Raw genomic sequence first — 27,895 nt, 5'->3', positions numbered from 1 at the left:
TGGTCCCCTCTTGCCGCATAATTCCAGTTACCCTGGTGATGACCAATCACTCGTGCAGTGGTTTGGCTGGTCCACAGGTGAGAGATGACAACAGGGCCAGACTGAAGCTCGGCAACCTCGACAATGTTTTCTCTCACATTTATTCCCGCCTCATAAACATGACAGCACCAATGAAAATGAAGCCTCTAATTTTGAGGGCTTAGGAGATACATCAAGGTAGTTAAATTCAGGAAAGCGAACGGGGAGGCACATATAAGGGACGAGTAGTGTAAATATTTAAATGTATGAACCAGCCTAGAGGAGCTGCAAGAGTCCCCTGAAAAAAGAAGAAAGAAAGCTCAGTCGCTTGAGTGCCGACCAAACACATTGACTACAACAAAGATTCCTCATGAACCTTGTTCTTGACAGCTTGTGGTAGGTGAAAGGTGAAGCCCTGCTGACTGGAGGGACCTGGTCTGCCTTTGGGGGGGGGGGGCATAAAGAACAAAATGCAGAATAAGACAGATCAGGAGGTAAAAATCTCTACGGAAACAAAGCAAACACCTTTCTACTGTGAGAGCGTGAGTGCTGGGATTGGTCAGCTGCAGTCCTTAAATGAGTGTGTAGTGATTGAGTGAGCGATATAATGCGATATAACGCTTTGTAGAGCCGTGTTCTAGGGATTTACAGGGGAAAGGTGTACAGCAGGCCTGCACTCTATTCCGAGCAGGAACATGTTCCCCAGAGGACGACATCTTCCTGGGCTCTGACACCAGTACACCGAAGACGTCTCTTCCAGAGACAGACCTGCGTGGAAGGGTGACTTTCTTGAGTGCTCCTCACAAATGAAGACAACCTGTGAACAAAGCTGCTGAAATTGGCAAGTTCTGTTGGAAAGTTCTGAGTTGCACTGTAATGGAGGAAAGCGTCTGAGAATTGAGAGGGTGGGGTCGTCAAGATGGGAACATGAGGGGAGCACAGTCTGATGGTATAGAGGTTCCAGGTTTGGGGGGGTCAGCGAACCCAGGGAGTCACATGTTAATGTCAAGGAAAACCAAGCATAGCCTATACCTGCTAACACTGTGAAAGGGTAATTTGCCCTGGCTTGGCATGGACAAGGAAGGCATAGTACTAACTGATACTGAAATGTATGATAATCCCCTTTTCGTGGCGTAAATGTAAGCAGATGTTTGCTACACTGGCACTGTCCTTTATTGTCAGATTTGAGGGTGGTTTGCTTGGCTAACCAGAAAGTTGTAATATGTTCATATGTTTGTAGGCACTGGTGACACCTTTGAATCAGAGCTGACCAAGACTGCAACCACATTTTTCATAGGTATCAGTAGGTTCTTTTCGTTTCAGCAGATCACAAACATTCATCTACCTTGTAACATAAATATTCAAATAGATCGGAGGACAATCTTGCACACCTTTGATCACAATAAAAACAAAGCCTTTCAGTTACCTGAACAAAAAGAAGGCGCTCTGATGCTTGGAGAACATGGCACTTGCATGGGAGAGAAACACAGGCTCCTCTGCGATCCTCGATCCGAGTCAAAGTCTGCCGGCAGACCAGTACATAAGTCTTTCTGAGATGAGGCACGGTTATACCACCCCCGCAGATGCTCCGCCACCAAGGCCTTGTTAATGTTTTTGGTTATTTGCTCGGTTGTCTTGGCTGGCTTCTTTCTCGGAAGCCTCAAGGTGGCATAGGGGTTCTGAGGAATTCGTTCGTACTGTTCATCCTGATACCTGTGATCCCGATAGTGGTCGTAGCCGTAGTGAGCGGACGCCCGGTACGACGAGGGATTGACACTATATTGTCCCTCTGTGTTATTTTCGTACAGGTATCCTCCATTCTGGTATGGTTCGCTGTCCGTGTAGGGCAAATATCCGGAAATTAAAAAGCTAGGGGGCGGCTGGTGAGACGTCATTTGGTACGCAGTGTTCCGGCAGTCTTTCTGTGCTAGATTTGGCATGCTTCCGGAATTAGCTGTGGGAAAGTTCTGCTTTTTGTACCGCCTCCTGTTGCTTGAGCGGTTATCCAGGGTTTGGGTTGTGTAATAAGGACTTGGGGTTGCAACCGTGGTGTAGTACTCTGTGCTGGACTGGCTGGTGTACGACGAGCCATCGTCCAGTATCTCGGTGCTGTTGCTTCTGTGGGAACTGGACAGAGGGAACATCACCTTATCACTGGCCGCATCTGACAGGAGCTGTGTTTGGGACTCCAAGCTGCCGCTGCGAGGTCTGCAGTTCTCGGGGGAAACGTCAGGCCTGCAAGAGGACAAAAAAACACCCTGAATCAAAATATACTCAAAATAGGTTTTATAGTGGTATTTCACAAAGTTGAACACTTCCATAGCTCAAAAACGCACTGTAAAATGCATTTAGATCCAACAAACCAAACCGATGATGTCAACACTCGTCATATTAATAGCTAAAAAAACATTAGAAGATGCAATGGATCCATTGTTCTTTGATGAGTATGACACGTGATGTGAGTATCAATACAGTTTTCCCCTAAGTTGCAGTTGATGCCTGTTGCCTAGGTGGGGAAAGCGGTAATCTGTAGCAAGATTATCCTTAATAAAACCTGTGACAAATCTGTCACTTTTCATTATGCTCACTAACTTTTTTTTAAGTGTTATTTAGTGGCATCAGTTATAAATGCTGAACTAGAGATGTTTATTGGGGACTAAAGCGATTTAAAAAATACACAGCCCCTTGCTTTGTTTCAAGCAATTTAGAGTTGCACTTTTGCCCAGAAAATACACAGGATAGGATAATTCAATACAGGCTAAATTTGCAATCTATCAGTAGTGATACACATGTTTTCTAAATGTCCAATGATTTTGAACTGGTGAAGTATAAATAAAGCAACAAGAAGTGATATAAAGCAACACGAAGTGAAATAAAGCAACAAGAAGTGAAATAAAGAAACAAGAAGTGAGTGTGTGGTGCTTCCTCCTTCTGATGCACTGCACACCCCATAACCAGCATAGTGTGCACAGAGCTTGACATGGGCGCCAGATGAGCAGGGAAGAAGCAGTCTGTGAAGTGGAGATAACTTGCACCAGTCATTCAAGAACATATATACAATAGCTTTACCTCATACAAGGCATCGGTCATGTTTTGGAGAGTGCTTTCGGGGTGTGACTTCTCATGGAAGCACATGCTGTCACACTCAGACAATCACATGCACGCACACAAACACACGCACAGCCAACCACCGTGTGCATTTTCTTGCACCCACTGCACTGCTGTGGCACATGTCTATAAATCTGCGTGTCCTGAATTTGGCACTGCACTTCATTATCACCTCTGGACATCCTACGGCACTGTTCGCAGATGCTTCAGAGAAGCTTCTCCTCTTATCTGTGTGGCATAAAGCAGCCAGCTAGATCCTGTGGCTGCCAGAAGGATGGGTTTAGGTTCACAGTCTGTCCTCAATGAACTCCAATTTTCTCTCCCAAGCATTACTTATCAGCTGCACTGTTTGCTTAAGTCTCAGCATGCAATCCTGCTGCATGCCTCATAATCTGACAGCTCTCTAGGAGAGGTAGACTGTGCTCACACTCCAACCACACTGAAACCACAACCCAGCAATCTCGCTTTCAGAAGCAGAATTTTAAAAAGGGAAATCTCTAATCGACTACAAATATTACTTCACCTGATAATCCCTTTCCTTCAACTAGCGTACGCTGAACTGTTTGTTTTCAAGATGAGGAACTAGAATAATGCCGTAAAATGTACATTCACTCTAAAGAGAATCCTTTGGCTGGCACAGTCTTTAGTAATGAATAGTCTTATTCTGGCGCAAGTGTAATGCTCTAACAGTGATCTACAGGGACATATAGTGTCCTCAGGCGCGACCCTCTGCTCATATTCTGGGCTATGCGACCCCATCTCCCACTGGCGAAAGGCCACATCTCAAGAAGCAGCCAGGGGCTAGAGTCAGTGAACAAAAGGGCTCTTACTGTAAGTGGTTGGTGCTGTAGGCATTGCGTGTGAGGACCGGTGTGGCAGGCATACTTCTCCTGCCTTGAGGCTGCCTGTCTGAGGTTTTGTAGGGGCTACTGTGTGTCGACGAAGGCTCTCCGCGGCTGTGAACAAGGAGAAAAATAAACAACATTATTATGTATGCCAGGATGTGTAGCAGAAAGGCATTCAAATCAGGTCTTAATCCACCTGCTAATGTCAGGGATTGGGATTTGCCCTCAAGAGTCTGTGACTCCAATACACCTTGGCTAGAACTGCACCTGTGGATAGTTCTGTGGTTAGAAGTCTCAGAAGCCTAGGAAAAGGTTCAGATGCACAGACTCCTCAGCGCATCATGCTCAACAATCATGCATACACCTTTTGCTCCAAAGTGAAGATATCAGAGCGCAGAGAGCTGAAAAGACTTGCGCTGGGGAAGGCAGCATTTGCCCCTGGGTACTCCGCCTTGATTCTACACTGTGTGTGTTAGATGATAGAGACGGGGCACAAGTCACAACCTGTTTAAAAATACTTCAGTGTTTGAATACACCATTAGACCTGCATATCTGTGAGCTCCAGGCTCTTATCAGACATCTGCCCCTCCCAAAAACAACAGCCAGATGCGGCTCGCAGCCACTCCTGTGTTGTGGCAGTGCATGCTGCCTTCGACTGCTTAGAGTTGGCTCCAACAAAACCAGACATAAACCAAACCACCAGACTAGTGTGACACTGGAGGCAGGCATGGTGAGATAGACGGATAGATGGGGGGAAGAGATTACACGTGCATGCAAATGTATATAAAACACAGAGCATTCGATGAGAATGCAAGGGAGGGGGGCAGAGATGACAGAGAACAAGAGAAAGCTGGATTAGAGGGGAAAGGAGCAGAGGGAGAATATTAAGAGATAAACAAGGGACAGAAAGGGGAGTACAGACATGTATATCTACTAGAGAATACATTTATCTTCATTAAGAGGAAGGGAGAGTGGGTGGAGAGATGGATGTGTGATAGAGACCTTAGAGAATGGGAGAGTAAAAAACTGAAAGATGAGGGAGAGCAAAATCATGGAATGGAGTACGAAAGTCAGAGACATAAGTGAGGAGAGAGCTCTCACCCTGTCTCTATGAACTGATCGCTGAACGATGACCGTCTCAGATCCTCGCGATCAACGCCGAGGGACTTTGGGCGCCACATTCTCGGAGAGTTTGATTTCTGCCCTGGTATGATGAGGGAATTATCTGTTGATGAACAAAGAGATGACAAGTTAGGGAAGACGGACTAGAGACTTAAAGCGTGGCGTGCAAACCATAGCACGACTTATAAGAATATTTTTGAGTAACTCACCATCATCAAATGTCGATGCATCAGACAACGAGCTGCTCTCAGAAGGGATGATGTCATCTACGAACACAATCAAGAGACACACTTAATACAGTCAAAAATAAAATAGTCCCTAATTATTGGTGTCTTATAGTTTCAAATGCGTCTGATATACACCTGCATTAATACAAGAACAGCAGTCTCATATTGAGACACACTGGATGGTGTGATTGTCTGCATGCAAGATATACATTCATTCTAAAACTTTTCATTATAGGTATAAATGTTAATGTATCTTCCTGTTAATTCACAAAAACAACAACTATACCTGAGAGCGACACAGTTGACAAATTGCTACTCTAACTCTATTTCTAGAATATCTGGGGACGTGCTTGACACAAAGTGGGTGAGGATATGAAGTGGCAAGACATACGATGTGGAGTTATCGGCAGAGGCGAGGCACACAGATGTCCAGTGGGGTCAGGACCTTCAAATGTGCACCCCCCAAAACATACGTCATCTATATATACCCATGCGAGCCATGGAAAAGCAGCATTAGTAATCACGAGCACTGTTTCACAAGCAGCCTAATACTGGACATCACTGGAATGAAGAGGGTGGGAGAGCTCCCTTCCTCTCCGGCAAAATCTCTTCATTTCGTTGCCTCACTCTCTGAGGCCCAGAGTAGACACGTATAAGTTCAACACTGTCCCCGGCAACAGATACCCTGAGCCGGCTGGCACAAATCTAATGAATACTATCCGAAAATGTACAACTGAAATATAAAGGAGTGTGGACACTGAAGCAGAACATCCATGTCATTCACATTATAGGATACATACATTTACCCACAGTATTACCCAGTTGAAATGGGTACTGATGCTTGAACCATATCAGAATTATTGACAGAAATGGAACTGCATGCCTCAAATTACGGCAGCGCTGGAAAGTGTGCATTGATCACAGAGGGAAACATATCTGCTTTGGGTGATAATCTGAAATTAACTGCATTGCTTTAGCTTTATCACCCCTCTCCTCTCCTCTTTCAACTAATGCGTGCTCAGTATAGGTCAGACCAGCAGACTGGGTGAGGCGGTGATATGGCTGGCACTCACCTAGGATCTCCTGTAGCAGAGGATGGGCGGGGGCCACAGCCAATGCCACTTTATCTGGGACAACAAGGATATCTGACGAGCAGAATTTGTTTTCTGGGATGTTGCACCAAGAGAACCACACTGTGGGCATCCATAATGATAATCCATGTAAATGACAGGGACTGAGATTAGGTGTAGGTATCACAGAGTGTCATTCAAGGGCAGGGACTGAAATATCAGGGTCTCATGAACTGACTTCTAAAGCAATGCCGTCCCACTGAACCAGGCCAGGCTCGTTCCCATTGCTTAGCTGACGAGATGCAGCAGGGTGCAGGGCAGAGCAAGGCCCCTGTCAGAGCCAGTCTCACTGATCACTGGGCAGCCACTGCACTTCAAACAGGAAGCACAGTTTCTATGGTGAACATGTCTTTTTTAAAGCACACACTTTTCATTGTGAAAAATGCACTTTGAAGGTGACAGGCATACTAAAGCACAGTCCTTCACAACCTGCAGTGCAGGCCAAGGGATTACTACATTCTTCACACTGCCCAACAATACTCAATCTGGGACTGCTGCTGGCCATTAGGGCATGGACTTGTGCTCACTATATCAATTCAATTCAATTCAATTCAATTGATCTTTATTTCGGCAAAACTTTGCCATAAAAGATTTACACTCACTATATCAACAAATCGCATATAGCACCAAACATGATACCCAGTGCTGTTTATTGGAAGTGACCCTGAATAGGGAAACCACTCTCTAAATACAAACAACTACAATGGTTTGTAGGCTGCATTTTTTCACTGAACCACGTTTTCAATAACCTTTTATTTAGAGTATTTTGTAGTTTAAGTTTCTAAAATGCTTAGAAGCCATGCCATGATTGCAAAAGAGTGCTTGGATTTACACACATACACACACACATATGTATAGTTATATATATATAAAAAAATAGTCGGTAACAAGACAAAATATCGAATTCAAAATATAGAATTACCAAAATATCAAAGTCAAAATATAGAATGGACAAAATATCGAATGGACAGAATATAGTGGTGAAAAATATTGAATTGAAGGTAAGTAATTTAAAATCGAATAGTAATTTTTACCCCCACGCTATCCAACGCTTTCCCTACTGTTGCACGCTCTGGAGTGGGAATACTAATTTTTACCCCTACGCTATCCAACGCTTTCCCTACTGTTGCGGTAATAGTAAATGTCATATTTATTATTTCATTAATTTTAAATTACTTTGAAGACATTTTAAAACATTCGATATTTTGACTAACTATATTTTTTATTCAATATTTTTGTATTCTATATTTTTTATTCGATATTTTGGTAATTCTATATTTGTGAATTCGATATTATGTCAGTGATCCCAATCGGTACAAGCTCTAGCCATAAATAAAAATAAAAAGGAAAGAAAATAAAGAATGAAATAACCAGAGTGAAATTGCTGTTGGGTGGTGCTGAGGTGCTCCCTGCTCACCTGGCAGTACGAGAGAGGCGTGCTTCGTGGGCTCCTTGCCACACATGACCCTATACTCATTGATTTCGGCCTCCATCTCCTGCAGTCTTTTCATGGCGTCGGCGTAGTCCTGCTTCCGTTTCCGCTTCATGTTCTTGTGCAGGTCCGGCTCGCTGGCCAGCCTCTTGGCAGCTTCCACTATCTTCTGCTGCAAACGGAACTTGCTTTCGAGGCTCTGCAGAGTGGGATCCTGCAACGAGCAATGGAGGTTAGGCGCAAGCACGGATTCTGAATAGCGACTGACCTTACTTTTTGGAAATTCCAGAGCATAACTAATAAAAACAACTTGCTTCTGTTATTCGTGTTCAGCACCATGATACTGTGAGGATGTGTAACAATGACTGCAGTCAAGACTTCTGCTTGCCACAGAAAGGTGACTGCCCTGAGAGCGGAGCAGATTCATGTACTTAACATAAGAAAGCTGCACATATGGTGAGAGGGGTGGCATGCTCGGATAGTGAGAGCTGCATCTCTACAGTTTAGAAAAGGGGGTGGTGATGAACAGAGTGTCTGAGTTAAACAGACCACTCTTACCCAGTCCAAAGATCAGGGCTTGATCCATCACCGTTATTTATCTCACTGCCCCATCCCAGCTCAGAACCTGGCTATATGCAAATCAGTCTGTCCCTGGCCCAGTGCATCATGGGAACAGGGCAGACTAAACTACCAAGCCAATTCTTCACCAGAAAGGAGACAAGCTACCGGGGACCGGTTTCTGGCATTTCAGCCTTCTTCGGCCCGGCTTGCTTGAATCCTGATGGAGCAGTGAGAAAGGGACTCATGTCTGAGTATACCCTGCCACACCTATAGTGGCCAAAATCGATTTAGAAAAGGGGGTGGTGATGAACAGAGTGTCTGAGTTAAACAGACCACTCTTACCCAGTCGAAGACGGCTGAAATGCCAGAAACCGGTCCCCGGTAGCTTGTTTCCTTCCCAGTGTAAGAATTGGCTTGGTAGTTTGGTTTGCCCTGTTCCCATCATGCACTGGGACAGGAACAGACTAATTTGCATATAGCCAGGTTCTGAGCTGGGATGGTGCAATGAGCTAAAAAACGGTGGTGGATCTAGCCCTGATCTTTTGACTGGGTGAGAGTATTCTGCTTAATTCAGAAACTCTGTCCATCACCACCCCTTGTTGTTAAATATTTTGTCCACCCTAAGCGTGGAAGGGTATACTCAGATGTGAGTCCCTTGCTCATTGCACCATCAGGATTCAAGCAAGCCGGGCCGAAGACGGCTGAAATGCCAGAAACCGGTCCCCGGTAGCTTGTTTCCTTCCCAGTGTAAGAATTGGCTTGGTAGTTTGGTTTGCCCTGTTCCCATCATGCACTGGGACAGGAACAGACTAATTTGCATATAGCCAGGTTCTGAGCTGGGATGGTGCAATGAGCTAAAAAACGGTGGTGGATCTAGCCCTGATCTTTTGACTGGGTGAGAGTATTCTGCTTAATTCAGAAACTCTGTCCATCACCACCCCTTGTTGTTAAATATTTTGTCCACCCTAAGCGTGGAAGGGTATACTCAGATGTGAGTCCCTTGCTCATTGCACCATCAGGATTCAAGCAAGCCGGGCCGAAGACGGCTGAAATGCCAGAAACCGGTCCCCGGTAGCTTGTTTCCTTCCCAGTGTAAGAATTGGCTTGGTAGTTTGGTTTGCCCTGTTCCCATCATGCACTGGGACAGGAACAGACTAATTTGCATATAGCCAGGTTCTGAGCTGGGATGGTGCAATGAGCTAAAAAACGGTGGTGGATCTAGCCCTGGTCTTTTGACTGGGTGAGAGTATTCTGCTTAATTCAGAAACTCTGTCCATCACCACCCCTTGTTGTTAAATATTTTGTCCACCCTAAGCGTGGAAGGGTATACTCAGATGTGAGTCCCTTGCTCATTGCACCATCAGGATTCAAGCAAGCCGGGCCGAAGACGGCTGAAATGCCAGACACCGGTCCCCGGTAGCTTGTTTCCTTCCCAGTGTAAGAATTGGCTTGGTAGTTTGGTTTGCCCTGTTCCCATCATGCACTGGGACAGGAACAGACTAATTTGCATATAGCCAGGTTCTGAGCTGGGATGGTGCAATGAGCTAAAAAACGGTGGTGGATCTAGCCCTGATCTTTTGACTGGGTGAGAGTATTCTGCTTAATTCAGAAACTCTGTCCATCACCACCCCTTGTTGTTAAATATTTTGTCCACCCTAAGCGTGGAAGGGTATACTCAGATGTGAGTCCCTTGCTCATTGCACCATCAGGATTCAAGCAAGCCGGGCCGAAGACGGCTGAAATGCCAGAAACCGGTCCCCGGTAGCTTGTTTCCTTCCCAGTGTAAGAATTGGCTTGGTAGTTTGGTTTGCCCTGTTCCCATCATGCACTGGGACAGGAACAGACTAATTTGCATATAGCCAGGTTCTGAGCTGGGATGGTGCAATGAGCTAAAAAACGGTGGTGGATCTAGCCCTGATCTTTTGACTGGGTGAGAGTATTCTGCTTAATTCAGAAACTCTGTCCATCACCACCCCTTGTTGTTAAATATTTTGTCCACCCTAAGCGTGGAAGGGTATACTCAGATGTGAGTCCCTTGCTCATTGCACCATCAGGATTCAAGCAAGCCGGGCCGAAGACGGCTGAAATGCCAGAAACCGGTCCCCGGTAGCTTGTTTCCTTCCCAGTGTAAGAATTGGCTTGGTAGTTTGGTTTGCCCTGTTCCCATCATGCACTGGGACAGGAACAGACTAATTTGCATATAGCCAGGTTCTGAGCTGGGATGGTGCAATGAGCTAAAAAACGGTGGTGGATCTAGCCCTGATCTTTTGACTGGGTGAGAGTATTCTGCTTAATTCAGAAACTCTGTCCATCACCACCCCTTGTTGTTAAATAGCATCTCTACAGTGTCACAGATCTACATGCGTAGTGTGGGAGGTGACAGTCAATGAATGAGCTGTATGGATTAACAGAGAGCAAGCTGAATCTGCTGAAAGCGAGGGAGCTGCATGTATTGCCTGCGAGGGAGCTGTATGTGTAGACTGGCATAGAGCTGCATGTACAGCGAGGGAACTGTATGTAGAAGCAGTGACCGAACTGCACGGATTAATAGAAACAGAGCTGAATCGTCTGAAAGCGTGGGAGCTGTATGTACTGCCTGAGAGGGAGGGAGCTGTAAGAATCAGCGGTCGGACAGCTGCCTGCTCAGTGAGGGCACTGCATGCACCGGCTGACAAGGAGGCACATGTGCAGAGAGTGAGCAACAATGACTGCCTGTGAGGGAGTTGTACGTGTAGACTGTCAGAAGGCTGCATGTACAGTGAGGGAACTGTATGTAGAGACAGTGAGGAAATTGCATGTACAGCCTGTGAGGGAGCTGCATGTATAGCCTGTGAGAGAGCTGCATGTACAGCCTGTGAGGGGGCTGCATGTACAGCCTGTGAGGGAGCTGCATGTACAGCCTGTGAGAGAGCTGCATGTACAGCCTGTGAGGGGGCTGCATGTACAGCCTGTGAGGGAGCTGCATGTACAGCCTGTGAGGGAGCTGCATGTACAGCCTGTCAGGGAACTGTATGAAGAGACAGTGAGGAAATTGCATGTACAGCCTGTGAGGGAGCTGCATGTACAGCCTGTGAGGGAGCTGCATGTACAGCCTGTGAGAGAGCTGCATGTACAGCCTGTGAGGGGGCTGCATGTACAGCCTGTGAGGGGGCTGCATGTACAGCCTGTGAGGGAGCTGCATGTACAGCCTGTGAGGGAGCTGCATGTACAGCCTGTGAGGGGGCTGCATGTACAGCCTGTGAGGGGGCTGCATGTACAGTCTGTGAGGGAGCTGCATGTACAGCGTATGAGGGAGTTGCCTGTACAGCCTGTGAGGGAGCTGCATGTACAGCCTGTGAGGGGGCTGCATGTACAGCCTGTGAGGAGGCTGCATGTACAGCCTGTGAGGCGCTATACGCGTAGACTGTCAGACAGCCACGTGTACAGCAAGGTAAGTGCATGAAGAGACAGTGAGGGAACTAGATGCACTGGCAGACAGAGCCACATGTACACAGAGTGGACGAAGAGAATGAGCGACAAGGACTGATGGTGAGTGAGGAGGCTGGATTAACACTGAATAGGCTGTATGTCTAGGCGCTGGGAGAGCTGACGCTATTGTCAGCAACAGAGCAGTATCTTCCGAAAGGAAGGAGCACGCACTGACGAGGGAGCTGAATGCACTGAGAGTGAATGAGACATAACATGCATGAAGAGGAGGATGACTGCGAATAATGAGTGAGGTGCAGCCATAGATGTACAGGCAGTGAAGAAGCGCAGTGCACAGACAGCAAGGAAGCTCCATGTGCTGACAGCGAAAAAGCTCCATAAACCGACAGTGAGGGGGACCTATAGACTATCAGTGAAGGGCCTGTACTTTCTTTTTGTCTTTTTTGCAGTTTTTATCTAGAGCAAACTTTGTTCAAGGGCATTACAGCACTTTACAGTAGCATCAAATTACATTACACTTCAGATTCATTTTCTTAGGCGCGAAGATTTGCCCAGAATCCCAACTCAATGCAGTAACAACAACCTGGTGCCCCAGTTTCAACGCTGACAGCTCTGACCGTTAGGCCACATCTCATGTCCTACTTATTGCTGGTGGGCAAGTGACACCTTCTGACAATGAGGGACTTGTGTGTACCCTGCATGCATACAACTTGTAAATTAAATGTAGGCACTAGCTTACCCACAAGTAAGAATATTAAAGAGTGCTTTATCGACTCGCTGTGTGTCAAAACTTTGAAAAGAGCTAAGTACCTCATCATTTTGAAGAATGTTGTCATCCAGTTTAAACGTCGTGCCCATGCGTCGCCTGATCTGGGGAGGTTTTTCGTCTTCACCCAGTGGGTATTCCACTGGAAGTTTTCCCGTCAGCTCCTGCGGAAGAGCAATCACTGAGTTACATCCAATAATGGGAGTACGGGGGACACTAGGCCTGAAACAACAGAACGCAATACTCACTGCTTCACGCAAACATAGCTTCTTCAGCTCCTCCACCTTCTGCAGCAAGGCCTCCTGCAGCGCCTTCTCCTTCTTCTTGAGTTCCAGGATTTTCTCTTTTCTTTGTTCGTCGCTGGTTTCGGAATCCTGAGAACCTGCACGAAGATAGTTGTTGTCAGTCCAAGTGTTTTACACAAATACTTTAAGCCCAAGTGGTAAACGCGTATTATGCACTTGACTTATGGCTAGTAAACAGTGTATTTTGCAAATGTTCAAAATGTACTTGATTTACAAAGATTTAAAAAATGAAAACTTTGGTTGCGCGTTTTTATATAAATATGTAAGTGTATAAAAGCAAATGTGGCGGGAGAACATGGGAACAAATATTCAAATCATCCAATTTTTTAAAAAACTGGAGTGACCAGGAAATGGCACAGGTGAAGGACAGGAAACATCCACCACGAAGACGCAAAGTCTGCATTTAACTGTGTGGCTTCACCAAAATGGAGCAAATTATTTGTGCTAATAACTCATGGATGCCAAATTGGCCTTGGGAATATCAGAACATTTCTGTTGATAATGCTTTGGTATGTTCAGGATGGTGTTGATGTCTGAAAATATATTTTTCAATTTAAAAGTCATAAAAATGTAGCCGACATGTTGCTCTATCTAGCCCTTTGTCTTACATGCCCTCGTGATGTACTACAATTACCAGATTCATACATCAGATCACGTCTCAAACTGTCTACCACTTTATTAAGTACGTACAGCACTTACAAGTGAAGAAAATAACAGGATATACTTAAAAATACAAAGACAATGTTCCGACCTACAACATCCTGAGCAAGTGCCAGATGTGACAATAGTAAGGTGCTCTTGTATCAAAGACTTCAGCTTATTTCACCTGTTTCACGAGTCACAGGAACACCTTGCACATGGCACATATTGTGTGTGTTTGTACCAAGCACGTTTGTGAATGGGTCACTATTGCAAACCACGAAAGTAAGTCAATTATTCAAAGAATGATTTTGCAGCGCAGGTTCTTGATGAAACATAACATTCTGGAAGAGAATACAGAACGTGGCACTGAAAATGCAGTTTTGAAACTGAATGTAGAGCAGTGTTGCTCAGCAGAGCATGCAGTATCTACTGAGGGGCCAGGCCAGAAAAGAGTGAATCAATGATACACGCAAGAGCGAGTCTGCTGTGGAATATAAATTGGTTTCTACAAAGATCGAAGGCAGAAAAGGCTGATGTAGTGGGGTGAAGTCTCATATTTTACATTGCTTCAGTCAGAGATAAATGCCCAGGGGCCATTGCTGCCTGCCCCTGGTAACTACAATGATTCCAACTATTAATGCCCCATCAACAGAGCAGAATAATGGGCGGGGACTTAAGGAAGCTGCCTCACCCCAGGCTCAGGGCAGGCTGCATCGAGTCCAGATATTGAGGGCAGGCTGGAGTGCAGTGTGCAGATATTGAGGGCAGGCAAATATAGCTTCTTCATGGTTTGAGAATCCAGAGTTCAAACTGTGCAAATACTGTTAAGATGATAAATGACGTATGTGAAATGGGAAGATTACATTTTTTAAATAGTCGTTTTTATGTAGCTTTCAAACAATTTGTTTTGGTTATGAAGTGCAAAAGAACAACAGCAATATGGCATTTTTTCATTATCATACGCTGTTATATTTTGGCAACACCTGCTTATGCAGCTTTTACCACTGCAAGGTGTAGTTCACAAGTGTTTCTATTGCACAACACAATGTAGCTTAATGTGTCCACATCAGAAGAATGAATGAATATATGCCAGCACAGCTGACCCTCAAATGTGTATGTTGCAGCTTACAGAATGTCTTGAGACTAGGTACCATGCCGCTGGTACCAAGGGTGCATGCATTATAGCATCCAACAACACCCCCCACACACACACCCTCTATTCCTAAAAAATAGACAGGAAGTTGCGTTAAAGAAAAATATCTTACTTGCAAAAAAAATGATGTTCACTTGGGAGTGAATCGTGGCTGAAATTATGTATTAGACAACCGATTCCTCCAAACACCCAGAGTGGGATCAGCCAAAACTAAAATAGGAGGCGTTTTTCCAGAAGTTGTGCATTTTTAATATATTTTGTGTGAATCGTTTTTTTTCATTCACAGTTAACAATTTTCCGTCGACTGTAGTCCTTTATATGAAAATGTTTTCTTCTTACAAAGCACTCAGTTTCCGTTATTATTGGGACTTTCTGTTACAAGAAAATGGCCCCTTTTTAACATCACAGACTGTGAGTGAGAGAGGTGGTCAACTGGAGACTGCCAAAGAAAGTGATAAATATCACATTTTTTCTACAAAAAAGTCTAAATAAGGAGTGTATGTTTGTACACTGGTCCACTGGAGGGAAAGTGAAATACTGAGATGTGCAGGGACTGCTGTCAGCTCTGCTGCTGTTTTGGGGTTACAATAAGACCAGTGTCACGGGGATGTGCCTCATCCAGCCTCAAGCATTCCTACACCATGTCACTGGGTCCTGCATTGTGTGATCTTGGTTGAGCACAACCCCCTGAGCCATCAGACACTAAAGAATGGTCTGTAAAAAGAGCGTCCTGGGCTGGAAACTTGGAGCGTGTGAGATGGGGTCGTACACTAGCCATACTTTAAGGGGCGCCTACCTCGGGGTGACAGGGTAGCGCGAGGAGCCTGTTAATGCACGCATCCTACCAGCCTCGTGGGCTCCCTGGATCCTGCCGTGACAGACAGGACGGAAACCCACTGGAGCCTGCAAGTGGCCCTGGGGGGCTCTCTGGTGCCTGTGGTGCGAGAGCATTGAACACATGTAGCCCATTCAATACACATTCCACTAAGAGCTCTGCCTGAGGGCTTGGGGTACTCCTGGGGAGAGAGCTCTACAGCCCCTCTACTTATTAGAGGTTGTTCAACATTAACCCCGGACACAGACAAAAGAGATGAACAATGCTCACTTTATGTTAAAGTAAAGGTTACAGTCACTCTAAATCACTTCTCTATTTAAAGCGCTCAGAGGCAAATCTGGATGTGGTGTGCGCTACGTAAAAGGCCAATTCTACTACAGCCTTTATTAAAGGGGCGGTGCAGTGCCATTGAATGGCTGTGGTAAAGCAGTGTGAGGCTGTGATTAGTGGTAAACAAGGCGCTATTTGGACTCCACAAATTTAAAATAATGGCTTGCGGGGGCGCACAGCTGAGGTAAATTAAGCACACTTCTCCTGACCGGAAAAGGAGCATTGTAATTGCAGTGAAGGGTGTTTGGGGCCCTTCTGTTCGTGGCCTCTCTGCTGAGCAGGTAGAACTGGGTGGGACTGAAAGGAGGGAACTCTGACTGCATACACAGAGGCCGAGGGGGGTTTTCCAGCCTCCTCTACACCAGAGGCTGTACCTGGACTTTTTTTTCATCTCTCGGAGTTTCCAAGCTTCACATACTTACTACATTTTTGCTTTTTCTCCAGTTCTATTTCCTTCTAAACATTACCTGCATCTTTTCCGACAAAATGTACTCTGGTTTCACATAATTACTCCCCCCCCCCCCTGGGCTGAGGTTTGTCTTCCACCCAGTATAGCGCTCTGACGCTCTTTTTCCTCTGCCCTGTCGGCGCTTTACAAAACTTTTAAAATAACAAATAACTCAGCAGGGCCAGGCCCCCGATCGCCTCGTCTGCCGAATGAACATTACCCAAAGAGATTAAGCTTCCGTTGCTGGCCATAATGAGGGGGTTCTTCAGCTCCAGGGTCGCCAGCTTGGACCCCCTCGGGGTGCCTGTCTCGCTCAGCTCCATCGCAATGTCGTCCAGACTTCGAGCCGAGGGAATCTTCGCCTGCAGGAGAAAGCACAGCCCCGTTAGTCTCTGTCTGCCGGGTGCAGAGGTCACGCCGCGTGACATCTCGCACTCTGCCTTCAAAGGCCCTTAGCGCCCTCGCATCTTTAAATTCAGCTCGAATTGTCTGCATGCCTGTGACAGGCCAGGGGCTATCGGTGAACCATGGGGCTGCAGGGGGCTTGATTCTTCGCGCTAAGCCTAAACGTGGGCATGTGGGCGACACATGGGCCCGGCAGTGGGGTGTTAACGCTTCTATTTCATACACAGCCACATTTGCTGGGCCGATTAGGGTACAAAAGGCTTTAATATAACCAGGGACATGACCTGCGTTGAAATACTGTTTCCGAACTGAAAATAGAACACAAGATAGGAAATATAAAAAATAAAAACAGCTATTAAAAAAGGTGTCTCCTCTTTAGCAGGGGTGGCTGGCCTGTGCAAAATGTGTTTGGATTGGCCCACACTTAAAGAGGCCATCCAGTAAATGGTGGCAAGATATAGCATTGTGGCCAGTTGCCGAGGGCTATAATGACTGTTAACGGCCCCGATGAGAGATAGAGGTCCGACATGAGGGCATTCATAGCCCTTCTACCTGTGGCTCGGGCCCCTAACTCGGGTAGAGGGCCTTTAATGACTGCCACAGCCCTCGTGACCTGGGTACAATGCTAGACACTTGGTGATACAAGTGTGAAATACGTGTTCCTTTTCACCAGGGCCCCTTTAGATACATTGCTTCACCACGAGTGCTGTTGTGTGTCTTTTGCTTTGTTTGTTTTAGGGAATGTCTCATGCACTTGAATAAGAAGAATATTCACAAGTGAGTGGATGTGCAAAATATGCTTTACTGTCAGTACTGTGCCACCCCCGCTCCCACCACCTCGTCACATCCTGTATCCATGAATCTTGGTTCACGGCCCAGTGCCATGCACACGCGGCTCGGATCCCGCGTGGCCTCTGGCTGCTCACCTTGCTCTGCTTCCTGTCCAGGTAGAACTGGTGTTGGCTGATGGCCATCACCCAGATGGTCTTGATCAGGGAGTTGCTGGCATACCAGGTCTGCACCACCAGCCCGCTCTGCCCGAAGGTTCTCCTGGACCCCGAGATCCTGGAGGGGGGAGAAGCAGATGTCAGGGTCAGCGCGGGCCCACTCACAACCTCCCCTCGAGCTGCACAAGCACATGTGTCTGGTGACAGGCGCCACACTCAGAGCATCAGCTGTGTGCTATACAAACTGAGGCCTGCACAATACCTCCTGACACAAACCACACACTAACGCCAAAGGCATCAACTGCTGTCAGTAGTGTGCTGCCAATATCACAAACCAAGAGTGGAGGGAGGGTCAAAGGGATATAGAGATTAAAGACCCATGCCTGGTTCAAATCCCCAGCTACACTATATGCACAACACAAAAGAACACAGGGGGACAGGGGTCTGGATGCCAGATAGTCTGACAGGGCTGCCACAACGGACTAACACAGTCACAGGGGCAGGGTCGGATTGGGATCACAATTTGGCCCGGGCACTGGCGGAAAAAGTGGCCCACATTAAGGGGGCGTGGCCTATATTTAAGGGCGTGGCCTATATTTAAGGGGCGTGGCCCACATTCGAGGGGCGTGCCCTTTCATGAAACACCATTTGGTTACTCCTTGAGGTCTAATTTGTAGAGAAATATTTAGTAAATTAAGCCTTTTAAAGCTTACAGAGCAAGTAACATTGGTAAAGTCTAGGAGCACTGCAGTTCAGATAACTGAATACTTACTTGCAGTCTTAACACCCTGCACAATGTCGTTGGATACTCTTTCCTAACGAGCTATGTCCTAGACACTAATCATCACATAAACCAGAAATCTAGTACAAAGTCAAGGAGAAAGGGTAAGACTGGAATCTCTGGGAATAGAACATGTAATAACAAAAGTAAGAATTCACAAACAAGGAAAAGGCACTCTGGGGTGTAAAGAATGCTGAAAAAATGTATCTGTACAATCTAGTCATACATTTATTTCACAGTCAGCAGGTGATGTCTATATACAAAAAACAAAAAGCTGTGTTAAAAATATGGACATGTTTTTATAAAGTGTCCTCTTTAATTATCATGGTCCCTTTGCAGAATCATAAAGCATGAACAAATGGTTATTTTTTTATTATTTTCTTACCATTTGACAGTTGTATATAGTGTAAATTCAGCCCAAGACAAAGGCTATTTGAGTTCTATTCATGAGTACCAATTACAGTACACATGATCCGATTTTTTATTTAAGGGCCTGGGCGATGAAGTGATCTGCCCAGAATCACAGGCTGTTGAGCAGACCCTGGGATTCAAACTTGAATGCCCATCTCTGCAACTCTGGCATCAGGCCACATATGCCTATGCACAGACAAGGAATGAAAGTTGGAGGATACTGTTCTTGCGCAGGACACAGGCCCAAGGTGACAATGGCCTACATGCTGAGCAACTAAAAAACCAGCAAGGCCCCTTTCTGTCACAAAATTATTCAAGCCCTTCAGTGCAGGAGCACCTGAAAAGAAAGGAAGCCCCTGCTATTACTAACCTACTTAGCTCAAGAGCACATGAACAGCAGTATGGCCCCTGCAATTATTAAATTAATCAGCCCTCCCCAGCCCTCCAGGCCCCAGGGCAATGTCCTGGCAGGGGAGCACAAAACACAGGCTGAGGTGAAGATGGTGCGAGTTCAAAACATCACCTGGCCCCCACAGCCAGACCCATTCTTCCTTGCCCACTATGCCCTGAATCTGAGGGTCTGTGGGCGAGGTGTTAAGATTAACACTGTTTCTCAGCTGCGTGGGCTCCAGGGGGGCCGAGGTGAAATTGGCTCAAAGCCTGAGCAACACCTGTCCCCCAGGAAGGCCGATTTTCACAAACAATCACCCCTCCCCAGCCCACCCTTGGCGTGATTGCTTTGCAGGGGGTGAAGTGAGGCCACAGCTAATAATCACTGTATGAGGTGCAGTGAAGCACTTTCATTTCTGTCTCTGTGTCTCCGTGCCCTCTGTGGGCCGTTTTTTTTCTCCCCTTTCCAAGTCCACAGAGAGCAGATAGCAGAGAGCACTCCCTGTGAACTGGGAAAGGGGAGAAAAAACCGGCCCACAGAGGGCACTGAGACAACGGCCCTTCGGCCGATTCCCGAATGCCCGCAGTGCCAATCCGCCCCTGCACAGGGGTGCCTAAGTCACCTGGGGACAGCCTCTAGGTCAAGGGTGAACAACTAAGTGGCGGAAAACAACAGACAAACAGACACATTTCTGTCTAAAGAGGGGCCCCTCTTTAGACAGAAATGTGTTGCTGTCTCCTTTTGCACTGTTCTGGTTTTTAATTAGGGGATGTTGTTCGGCTAAGGAATACAATTTATGTATGGAGAACACATCATCCTATTTTAATTCACCACTTTTTGTCTTTTGTTGCACTGTAATTTCACTACAACCATCAAAGATCAGCTATTAGACGGCAGCCCGTACCGGTTGGTGGACCAAATCCAAGACCAACAACTGCTGGTGTGGCGTTTTTATCCCAATGATCAGGGGATTAGCCAACTCACACCTGGGTGGGCCAGATGATATGACTGATCATCGAGTCTTTTTGATGGTAACCCTTTACCTGATGGTTTGGATTTTGTCAACCACTTTCTGAAATGGTTTTGGTGTCTTTACAGTGTCTGTTGTTTTTCGCCACACGTAGTTGTTCACCCTTATCCTAGAGGCTGTCCCCAGGTGACTTAGGCACCCCTGTGACTGTGTTAGTCCGTTTTGGTAGCCCTGTCACAGTAGTGTGCTTCCCACTGGGCATCCAGACTGAGGGTAGACAGGCAGACCACACAATCAAAATCTCTAGAAATTACTTTTCTCTCACAAAACATGAATATTTCTTTAAATGTGTCCTATTCTACTTCATCACACCCACGTCGATGCCCTTAGAGCACACCGAATACTTCGGTTCCTGCATTACAAAGGCAGCCTGCACTACACAATAGATACTTTTTTTTGTATTACTGTGCAGTATTGTGAAAGTTCAGATGCCAGCTTTGAATCAAATCACTCTGTAGTGTTTCACCAGGTATTACTGATTTGCAAGTCTCTCGGGCTTCATGTATTCTTGGTCACAAACACATCATTTAGATGCGAATAAGGAAGTAAACATGTCCAACTGTCTAGATTAAACATAAAGCTTGTTTTTTTTAACATAAGAATCGATTTTTTTGTTTTCGACATTTTCGGGAGATGTAAATACAAGATGTTGCTACTAACCAATTTAATGATATTCAATGTATCTATATCTGAAGGATGACAGATTGAATTGATTTTGTTAGGAATCAGCTTTTAGATCAGACCGAGTTCAATGGCGAGTGATTAAATCTCTGAACCATCTGGCAGGCAATTTACATTACATTTACTATCAAAGTACTGATGAGACTGATTGCCTTAATCAGAAAACAAATATATGGGCAAAAAACCTGTAAATACAGAGACAAACATGCAGGATATGAACCACAGCCACTTGTATAATGCAATTCTGCCGCAATGGTATTTTGTGCGTGATTACGGATGTAGCACTTGCCGCACAATCCACCATCTGCTACATAATGTGTGTTAAAATGACAACATTTTGAAACAATACCACACAAAATCAGCCACATTAGAACACACAAATTGCCTTTTCTTGCTGCAAAAAAAGCATAATCTGGCCCTCCATTGCCGCATTATTCCAGTGGCCTTTGCTATAAAATGGGAGACGAAGACAGATTTCAGGCTAACCTATCTGATTGACTAGTTCTCCCAATGTCGGGATGGCCTAGGCTTTATAAGGCCGGCTGCAACCTATGCTCCCCCTTTTTGAGAGAGCACGGTCGCGGTTCTAAGTGACCTGGCGACATCCTACTTACCCAGCTCCTTAACTTTGAGGTACATGGGGTTCAGTAAGTGGTAGTGGTATGCAACACTACATGATTTCAAGAACTGATGTATTCTTCATCAATTTATTTATTATTTATTTATTTTTAAGGTTTTATATAGCGCGAACAAGATCTTTGCAGATATCAGAGCACTTTACAGAAACAGTAGGTAGGGTAAACAAAACTCTTGAAACAATATAAAATTCAGTAGTCAGTGAGTTGCAAAATAGGGTAGCAATCACACAAGAGTATGCAGACTAATAACAATCAAGAAACAATAATATTGAAGCAGTACAATGTCTAATCGGGTACGATTATAGCACCCCAGAGGGTGAGTAAACGCAGTGTAAAAGCAGAGTAGTAGTCAGTAATGGGTGCGTTGCAAGTTAGTGAGGCACTCAAGTCATAGTGTACAACCCAATAGCCAAGTTGGAAACCAATAATATAGCATCCGTGCGATGATTTAGATCGGAGAGCAGTCAAAAAGAGACTCGCATAGGTAAGCAATCAGAAGGCCGATAATGTAGGAGCCAAGTATTGTCATTGTTCCAGTATCAATAGTATTCAGGTGAATTTAGCCTGAAGGATGGCCTTCACCTCTTTCTTGAAGAGTGCAGTGGAAGGGATAAGCCTAGTTTCTGGCGGGAGTGCATTCCAGATCCTAGGCGCCATTCCTGAGAAGGAGCGTTTGTATGTTTTTTCCTTCCGGAATCTCCGTGGTTTCAGGCGGAGGGTTTTTGTGCTTCTGTTGGATCTTGAGCCTCCTGAAATGGTCAGCTTTTGAGTGAGGTAGTTGGGTGACTTGTGGTGTATGGCCGAGTGCGCGATACAGGCAATTTTCAGCTGAATTCTGGCTTCAATAGGCAGCCAGTTTAGGGATTTTAAATCAGGGGATATATGCGAGTGTTTTCTTGAGCCAGTGATGAGTCTCGCGGCCGCGTTCAGGGAGGCTCTTAGGGGAGCCGTTGTTGTAAGGGGGAGCCCGCTAAGAGCCGCAATACCGTAGTCTATCCGAGGAATGACTAAGGCTTGAACAACAGTTTGGAAGTCCTTGGGTGGAAGAAAGGGTTTGAGTTTTCTCAGCGTGTTGATTTGGAAGTTGGCTCCTTTAGTTGCTTTGCTAATATGCTGCTGCATGTCGAGATTGCAGTCCAGTGTGATGCCAAGGGATTTCGCGGAGTCCACGATGGTGGGCTGGACATTGAATGCGGTTAGATGATTGAGCCAGGTTTGGGTGATGGCCTTTTTCGTAGGAGGAGAGATCAGAAGGAACTCAGTTTTCAGAGCATTTAGTTTGAGGTGATTGTCGGCCAGCCAAGCTTGGGTCTTTCTTAGTGTGGTATTCAACAGTTTGATGTCTTCAGGGGATTGAAGCTTGAGGTAGAGCTGAGTGTCGTCGGCGTACATATGGAAGTGTACCTTTGAAGATTGAAGCAAGGTGGTGAGTGGTTCCATGACGAGGTTGAACAGAGTGGGGGATAGGGAGGAACCTTGTGGGACGCCTAGTGTTACTGGCACAGGCGAGGACAGAGCGTTGTTGATCTTGAACTTCTGAGACCGGTTGTGCAGAAAGGATGTGAACCATTTGAGAACAGTCCCGGATATGCCCATTCTGGTGTTTAGGAGCTCCAGTAGTTTCTCGTGTTTGACCGTATCAAATGCTGAGGAGAGGTCAAGAAGTATGAGGAGGCAGGACTCATTGTGATCAAGGATTTGGAGGGCGTCATCAATTATGTGTGTCATGGCCGTTTCCGTGCTATGCTTTGCTCTGAATCCTGATTGGTGAGAGTTGAGGAGCTCATACTGCTCAATGTGTTTTGTCAGTTGGAGTTGTACGCATTTTTCTAACAGTTTTGCCAGAGTGGGGATATTGGTGATAGGACGATAGTTGTTTAGGTCGGTCGGGTCAGCTGTGGGTTTCTTGAGTATAGGCGTGACTTGCCCAATCTTGAGGGAGTCTGGGATGAGCCATTGTTGCAAGGAACAGTTGATGATTTTAGTCCAGAGTGGGAGGAGCAGGGGGGTGAGGACTTTAACAGAATTGGCAGGTAGGGGGTCTGTGTGGTGATTGGAGGGGTTTCAAAGTGACAAGCAGCTTGTGAATTGATTCTTCAGAATAGGTGTCGAAGGACGACCATGAAGCGTTGTTTTTAGGTTGAGTGTTAGTTATGCCTATGGAGCCGGAGTATCGACTTACATCCTTGAGGAGATCACTTCTTATAGTGTCGTTCTTTTGTTTGAAGAAAGCAGAAAAGTCTTCACAACTTGGAATAGCCTTTGCTGAGTTGTTGGGTTGTGGAGGTTGCGTTTTGGTTTGGGTTTTGACTAACTCGAACAGACTGCCTGTGTGGGCAGGCAAGGAGTTTGGGTTGAGATTCTTCATGTCTCTCTTCCAAATCTTGGTTTTGGCAGGTTGAGCTGGGTTAAGTTTGACCTTTTCGTTGATGAAGAAGGTGATGATGTGGTGGTCTGACCAGTCACATGGTTCGATTGCCACCAGCTGGGTAGAGTCTTCTTTGGCGATGATAAGATCAAGGGTAGAGCCTTTTTCATGTGTTGGACCATTGCAGATTTGGGTGAGGTCAAGCGCGTTGAGGAAACTCTTAAGGCTCTTCACCACTGCGTCTTTCTGGTCGTTCCAGTGGAGGTTGAAATCTCCCAGGTAAATTTGATTGAGCTGTCGACCAGCGTTGGTGGATATCGTGTCCATTAGTTGTTGGGAGAAGGGGAAGTTGTCCCCGGGTGGGTGGTAAATAACATGTGACAAGCGCAAGCCTAAACGAGCGCGCATTTAGGACCCGGCCCCCCGGCCCCCGCCCCTACCTCGGCTAGAGTTCCTGGCGGCTGGTCAGCCCAATGGGGTGGCCGGCTGCGTAAGTCCTTCCGGAGCATCCTGTGACGCGTTTCCGGTGGGACAGAGGGCGGGGACAGGGGACCTATTTAGGGCCCGGGGGCAGTGACCTCAGTCTCTTAGCCCTCTGTTACACCGGACCGGTTGCTGGTCGCGGAAGCGTCCTCCCCCACTTCCCGCCTTTTCTAATTTAACTCCATTCCTTTAATCCTTAGTTTAAATCTCCATTCGAATCGAGGCGGAGGTCGGCGGATCCTCGGGTGGCGGCGAGTCAGCACAGCAGTTCCATGGCGAGGGGCGATGAGGGAAAGAGCGTCGAGGTCGGAGGCCGTCCATCTCGCCAGGTAAGGAGTCGGGTGTGCTCGGGGGCCTGGGTGCAGCCGCGGAGTATCTGTAAGTGGTGCGGGGTCTAGGTTTGCTTCGGTGGTCTGCGGCTGCCGGCAGGGCCCTGGGCTCACGGGCTCCTTCCTGGGCGACGTGGACGGTCGGGGGTGGGGACCGGGTGCGGGGATCCCCTTCCATCGTTAGCTGGTGACATCATCTCCAGCGGGGAAACTTTCTCTAACTTGGGCACTGTTCGGCAGTCAGATAAGGGAGCGCCGCTATGTTTCTGGTGGCGCTATATTAAGGGATGTTAACAAATTCGGGCCCGGCATGGGGTTAGTGCAGTAGGAACTTTATGCTGAAATTGGACATAAACAAAAGGTTCCCGAGCTCATGAGCCATGGTATCGGTTAGGAATTTCAGTTAACAGAGCGTGAGGCATTTGGAATGGTTGTGCAGGGTGCCCCTTTCCACTGTTACAATGACAAAAATGTCCGAGACCAATAATGTGGATCGTCAATGTTAGTTGACGATAGGGGTTTGAGTATTCGTTTTTCCTTAAATCTGAAGGTGGACTTGGGCACTCCCAGCACTTCCGGTGTTTAGCCGTGGGGGAATGTCGGACTCTCGCCCTTGCGCTTCCTGACTCGGGCCCATTCTCCGTCATCGGCTTTTATTCACCAGGAAACCTGCTCTGTCCCCGGGTGGGTGGTAAATAACATGAAGGGAGCACACAGGTTTGCCCTCACTAGTAATATCAAGGCAGATGAGTTACTTGCTGGGGCAGCACTGATGTGATGGGCAGCAATCCCTATTCAACAAGGACATTCCCACGTGCTGGTGACAATCCTGGCACTGGTGTATTACATTTTCTGTAGTCTATCAAGCTGGCAACTAGGGAGGGCAGTAAAAGGTGTGTGAGCATAAGCAAGCTTTAGTTTACAAAGGTGATAAAGATGGGAGCAGGGAGGAAGCATTGGAGAGTCAGTGGACACCATTTTGTGTCACTGTTCTGATGTAGGTGGACTTGATTAGGTTGTTGTCATGTTATATTGTTAGGCTTTTTGGTCTGGGGGTGAAGGTAATAATTAGTTGACGAAGAAGGAGAACTTGTCTGTGTGCTGTGGGTTCTGTTTGTACTCTCTTCAATTTTGAACTTTCTTGCTCAATAAATGTCTGCTGGAAATGAGTTTCTTACGGATGGACATTAAATCCTTGCTGGGACAGACACTGTAATGTCAGCTTTCTAGCTTTGGCAAACTGTTGAAGACATCGGTCTCCGCGCTGACTCAAGAGGGAGAACACAGAAAGAATGGGTGACAATGTAGAGCTTTTTGACAACCCAAAGTAGATGAGAATGTGCTTAGTAGTTAATTGGGCGATTTTTTAATTGTTGGACTCAGTTGAAGGAGATCAAGTCATGGGTAGGTGTATTATGTGGCAGTTTTCAGTCTGTCGAATAGGTATTGTGAGAGCAATTGACCCTTTTCATATGTGCACCCAGGTAGTGTAACAGCATCCATCAGGACTGCCAACGCTTTAAATGGGCAGGCGCTATCAGGCATGAGTACATGCATTTCCTTAACTTTTAAGGAGATCATCTGCACTTCTCAACACAGATGCAACAGTTATAATGGGAAAGTACTGGCACTTCTCAGTAGCAAACAATTGCTCTGAGACATAGTATACCCTTTTAATTTCCATTTCAGGCACTTACCTGCTTCCAATGTAGGAAACAACTGAAAGACACACCTCTTTAAAAGACACTATATCACAAGGCAGTGACAGGCCGCTTCTGCTCTCTGAAACCGGCTACCCTCCAATCACTCGTGGACTATATCTTTGCTTCTGACTTTTACAGCGCTCCACTGCCTTTCGGTTAGGTGTGTGTTTTAAAATACCACATATTGGTGTGAAATGCAGAAGAAGGGTAGAAAAGGAGAAGTAGAAGCAGAAACTTTGCATGAACCTGGGCCAGGATCTCGTGCCTCTCACAAAGACTAAAATGTCAGTGCTATGAAGGCCCGGAAGCTCTATTTTCTGGGATCCATGCTACATCTGTCTTCAAGATAATCTTACACGTGTCTGATAAATGCCTCTTGCAAGAATACTGTAGTAAAGGGCCAGCAGACAACAGGTTGCCAATACCTTACTATGGAGGTATGAAACAGCAATTATTTTTAATAGGGTGGCTAACTTGAAGGCACTGGGGCTGCCTGAGCTGGGGGGTGGGTGATTAAGTAGATTAACCCTGTTGTGAGGATTTAAGCATGCAAAGCATACGGCTAGGGAAATATTGGATGGTTCTGAGTAGACCCACTGTTTGCAGAAGGTCGAAGACCTTCAGCTGTTAAACAAACCTTAAAGCAGATGATCAATACATAATGAATAATTGATATTGTTTATAAGATAAAGTGTATTATTCTGTGCCAAATCACTGCATATGAATAGGCGTCTGAGACCGCAGTGCCCAGAGTCTATTCTAAATGAAATAAAGCAACAGCTTTGTTTTGGAGTTTTAAACAGAAGGCACATGGATCAGGTGGTGCATGTGAACTTCAATGGCTGTGACATGGCAGTTATGTGTAATATATCTCACCTGTGTGAATCGTGGACTTCTACGGCAAATTTCTTTTCTCTGAAGTATAAATTCTCCAGCTGCTTCCACTGAAATAGCTGAGAGGTGAAGGAGAAGATATTTCTGTTACAATCATGCAATATATTGAAACTAATTCACATTACAATCACGTTGAAGCTTTTATATTTGCTCTATAAAGTAGACATTGAATGCATGCTCACAAACCCAAGATACGCAAGGTGACAATTACAAGGTTCACATTCTTTTCAGACTGCTTTTCTAGTGATGCCTTGGGACACTGTGCAATTATCTTTTTTTAACATATTTGTTTTTTTGGTTACCATCCCAAGGCTAGATGAGAAGGAACATATAGGACTTTGTCCAGTATTGAAAGGTGGGTGGGTGGATAGGGAGATCGTCCGTGACAACCCAGCAGCTACTTAGTACTCCTTAAGGGATGATGTTGTTTGTCTAAAGAATATCGGAGGTGGGGAGAGGTGAGGTTTGAGAGGTGGGGAGTGGGTG

General features: G+C 46.1%; 1 protein-coding gene across 1 annotated transcript in view; it reads right to left on the bottom strand.

Annotated features, from left to right (window-relative positions):
* The window catches only part of FRMD4B (FERM domain containing 4B), a 515,943-nt gene that overhangs the window by 12,526 nt on the left and 475,522 nt on the right, over positions 1-27,895 (bottom strand). Inside the window, exons 12-21 of the mRNA XM_086939027.1 lie at positions 27,392-27,468; positions 17,680-17,818; positions 16,569-16,710; positions 12,884-13,017; positions 12,680-12,799; positions 7,868-8,096; positions 5,303-5,359; positions 5,073-5,196; positions 3,957-4,082; positions 1,445-2,253 (exon numbers count right to left, since the gene is read on the bottom strand). Coding sequence (XP_086795153.1) covers positions 1,445-2,253; positions 3,957-4,082; positions 5,073-5,196; positions 5,303-5,359; positions 7,868-8,096; positions 12,680-12,799; positions 12,884-13,017; positions 16,569-16,710; positions 17,680-17,818; positions 27,392-27,468 — 1,957 coding nt within the window. The remainder of the gene's footprint in view (positions 1-1,444; positions 2,254-3,956; positions 4,083-5,072; positions 5,197-5,302; positions 5,360-7,867; positions 8,097-12,679; positions 12,800-12,883; positions 13,018-16,568; positions 16,711-17,679; positions 17,819-27,391; positions 27,469-27,895) is intronic.

Source organism: Lissotriton vulgaris, chromosome 9 (assembly GCF_964263255.1).
Source record: "Lissotriton vulgaris chromosome 9, aLisVul1.2, whole genome shotgun sequence".
NCBI classification, from domain to species: Eukaryota; Metazoa; Chordata; class Amphibia; order Caudata; family Salamandridae; genus Lissotriton; species Lissotriton vulgaris.
The sequence above is the reverse complement of the archived record's forward strand: the minus strand, read 5'-3'. Positions and strand labels throughout refer to the sequence as shown.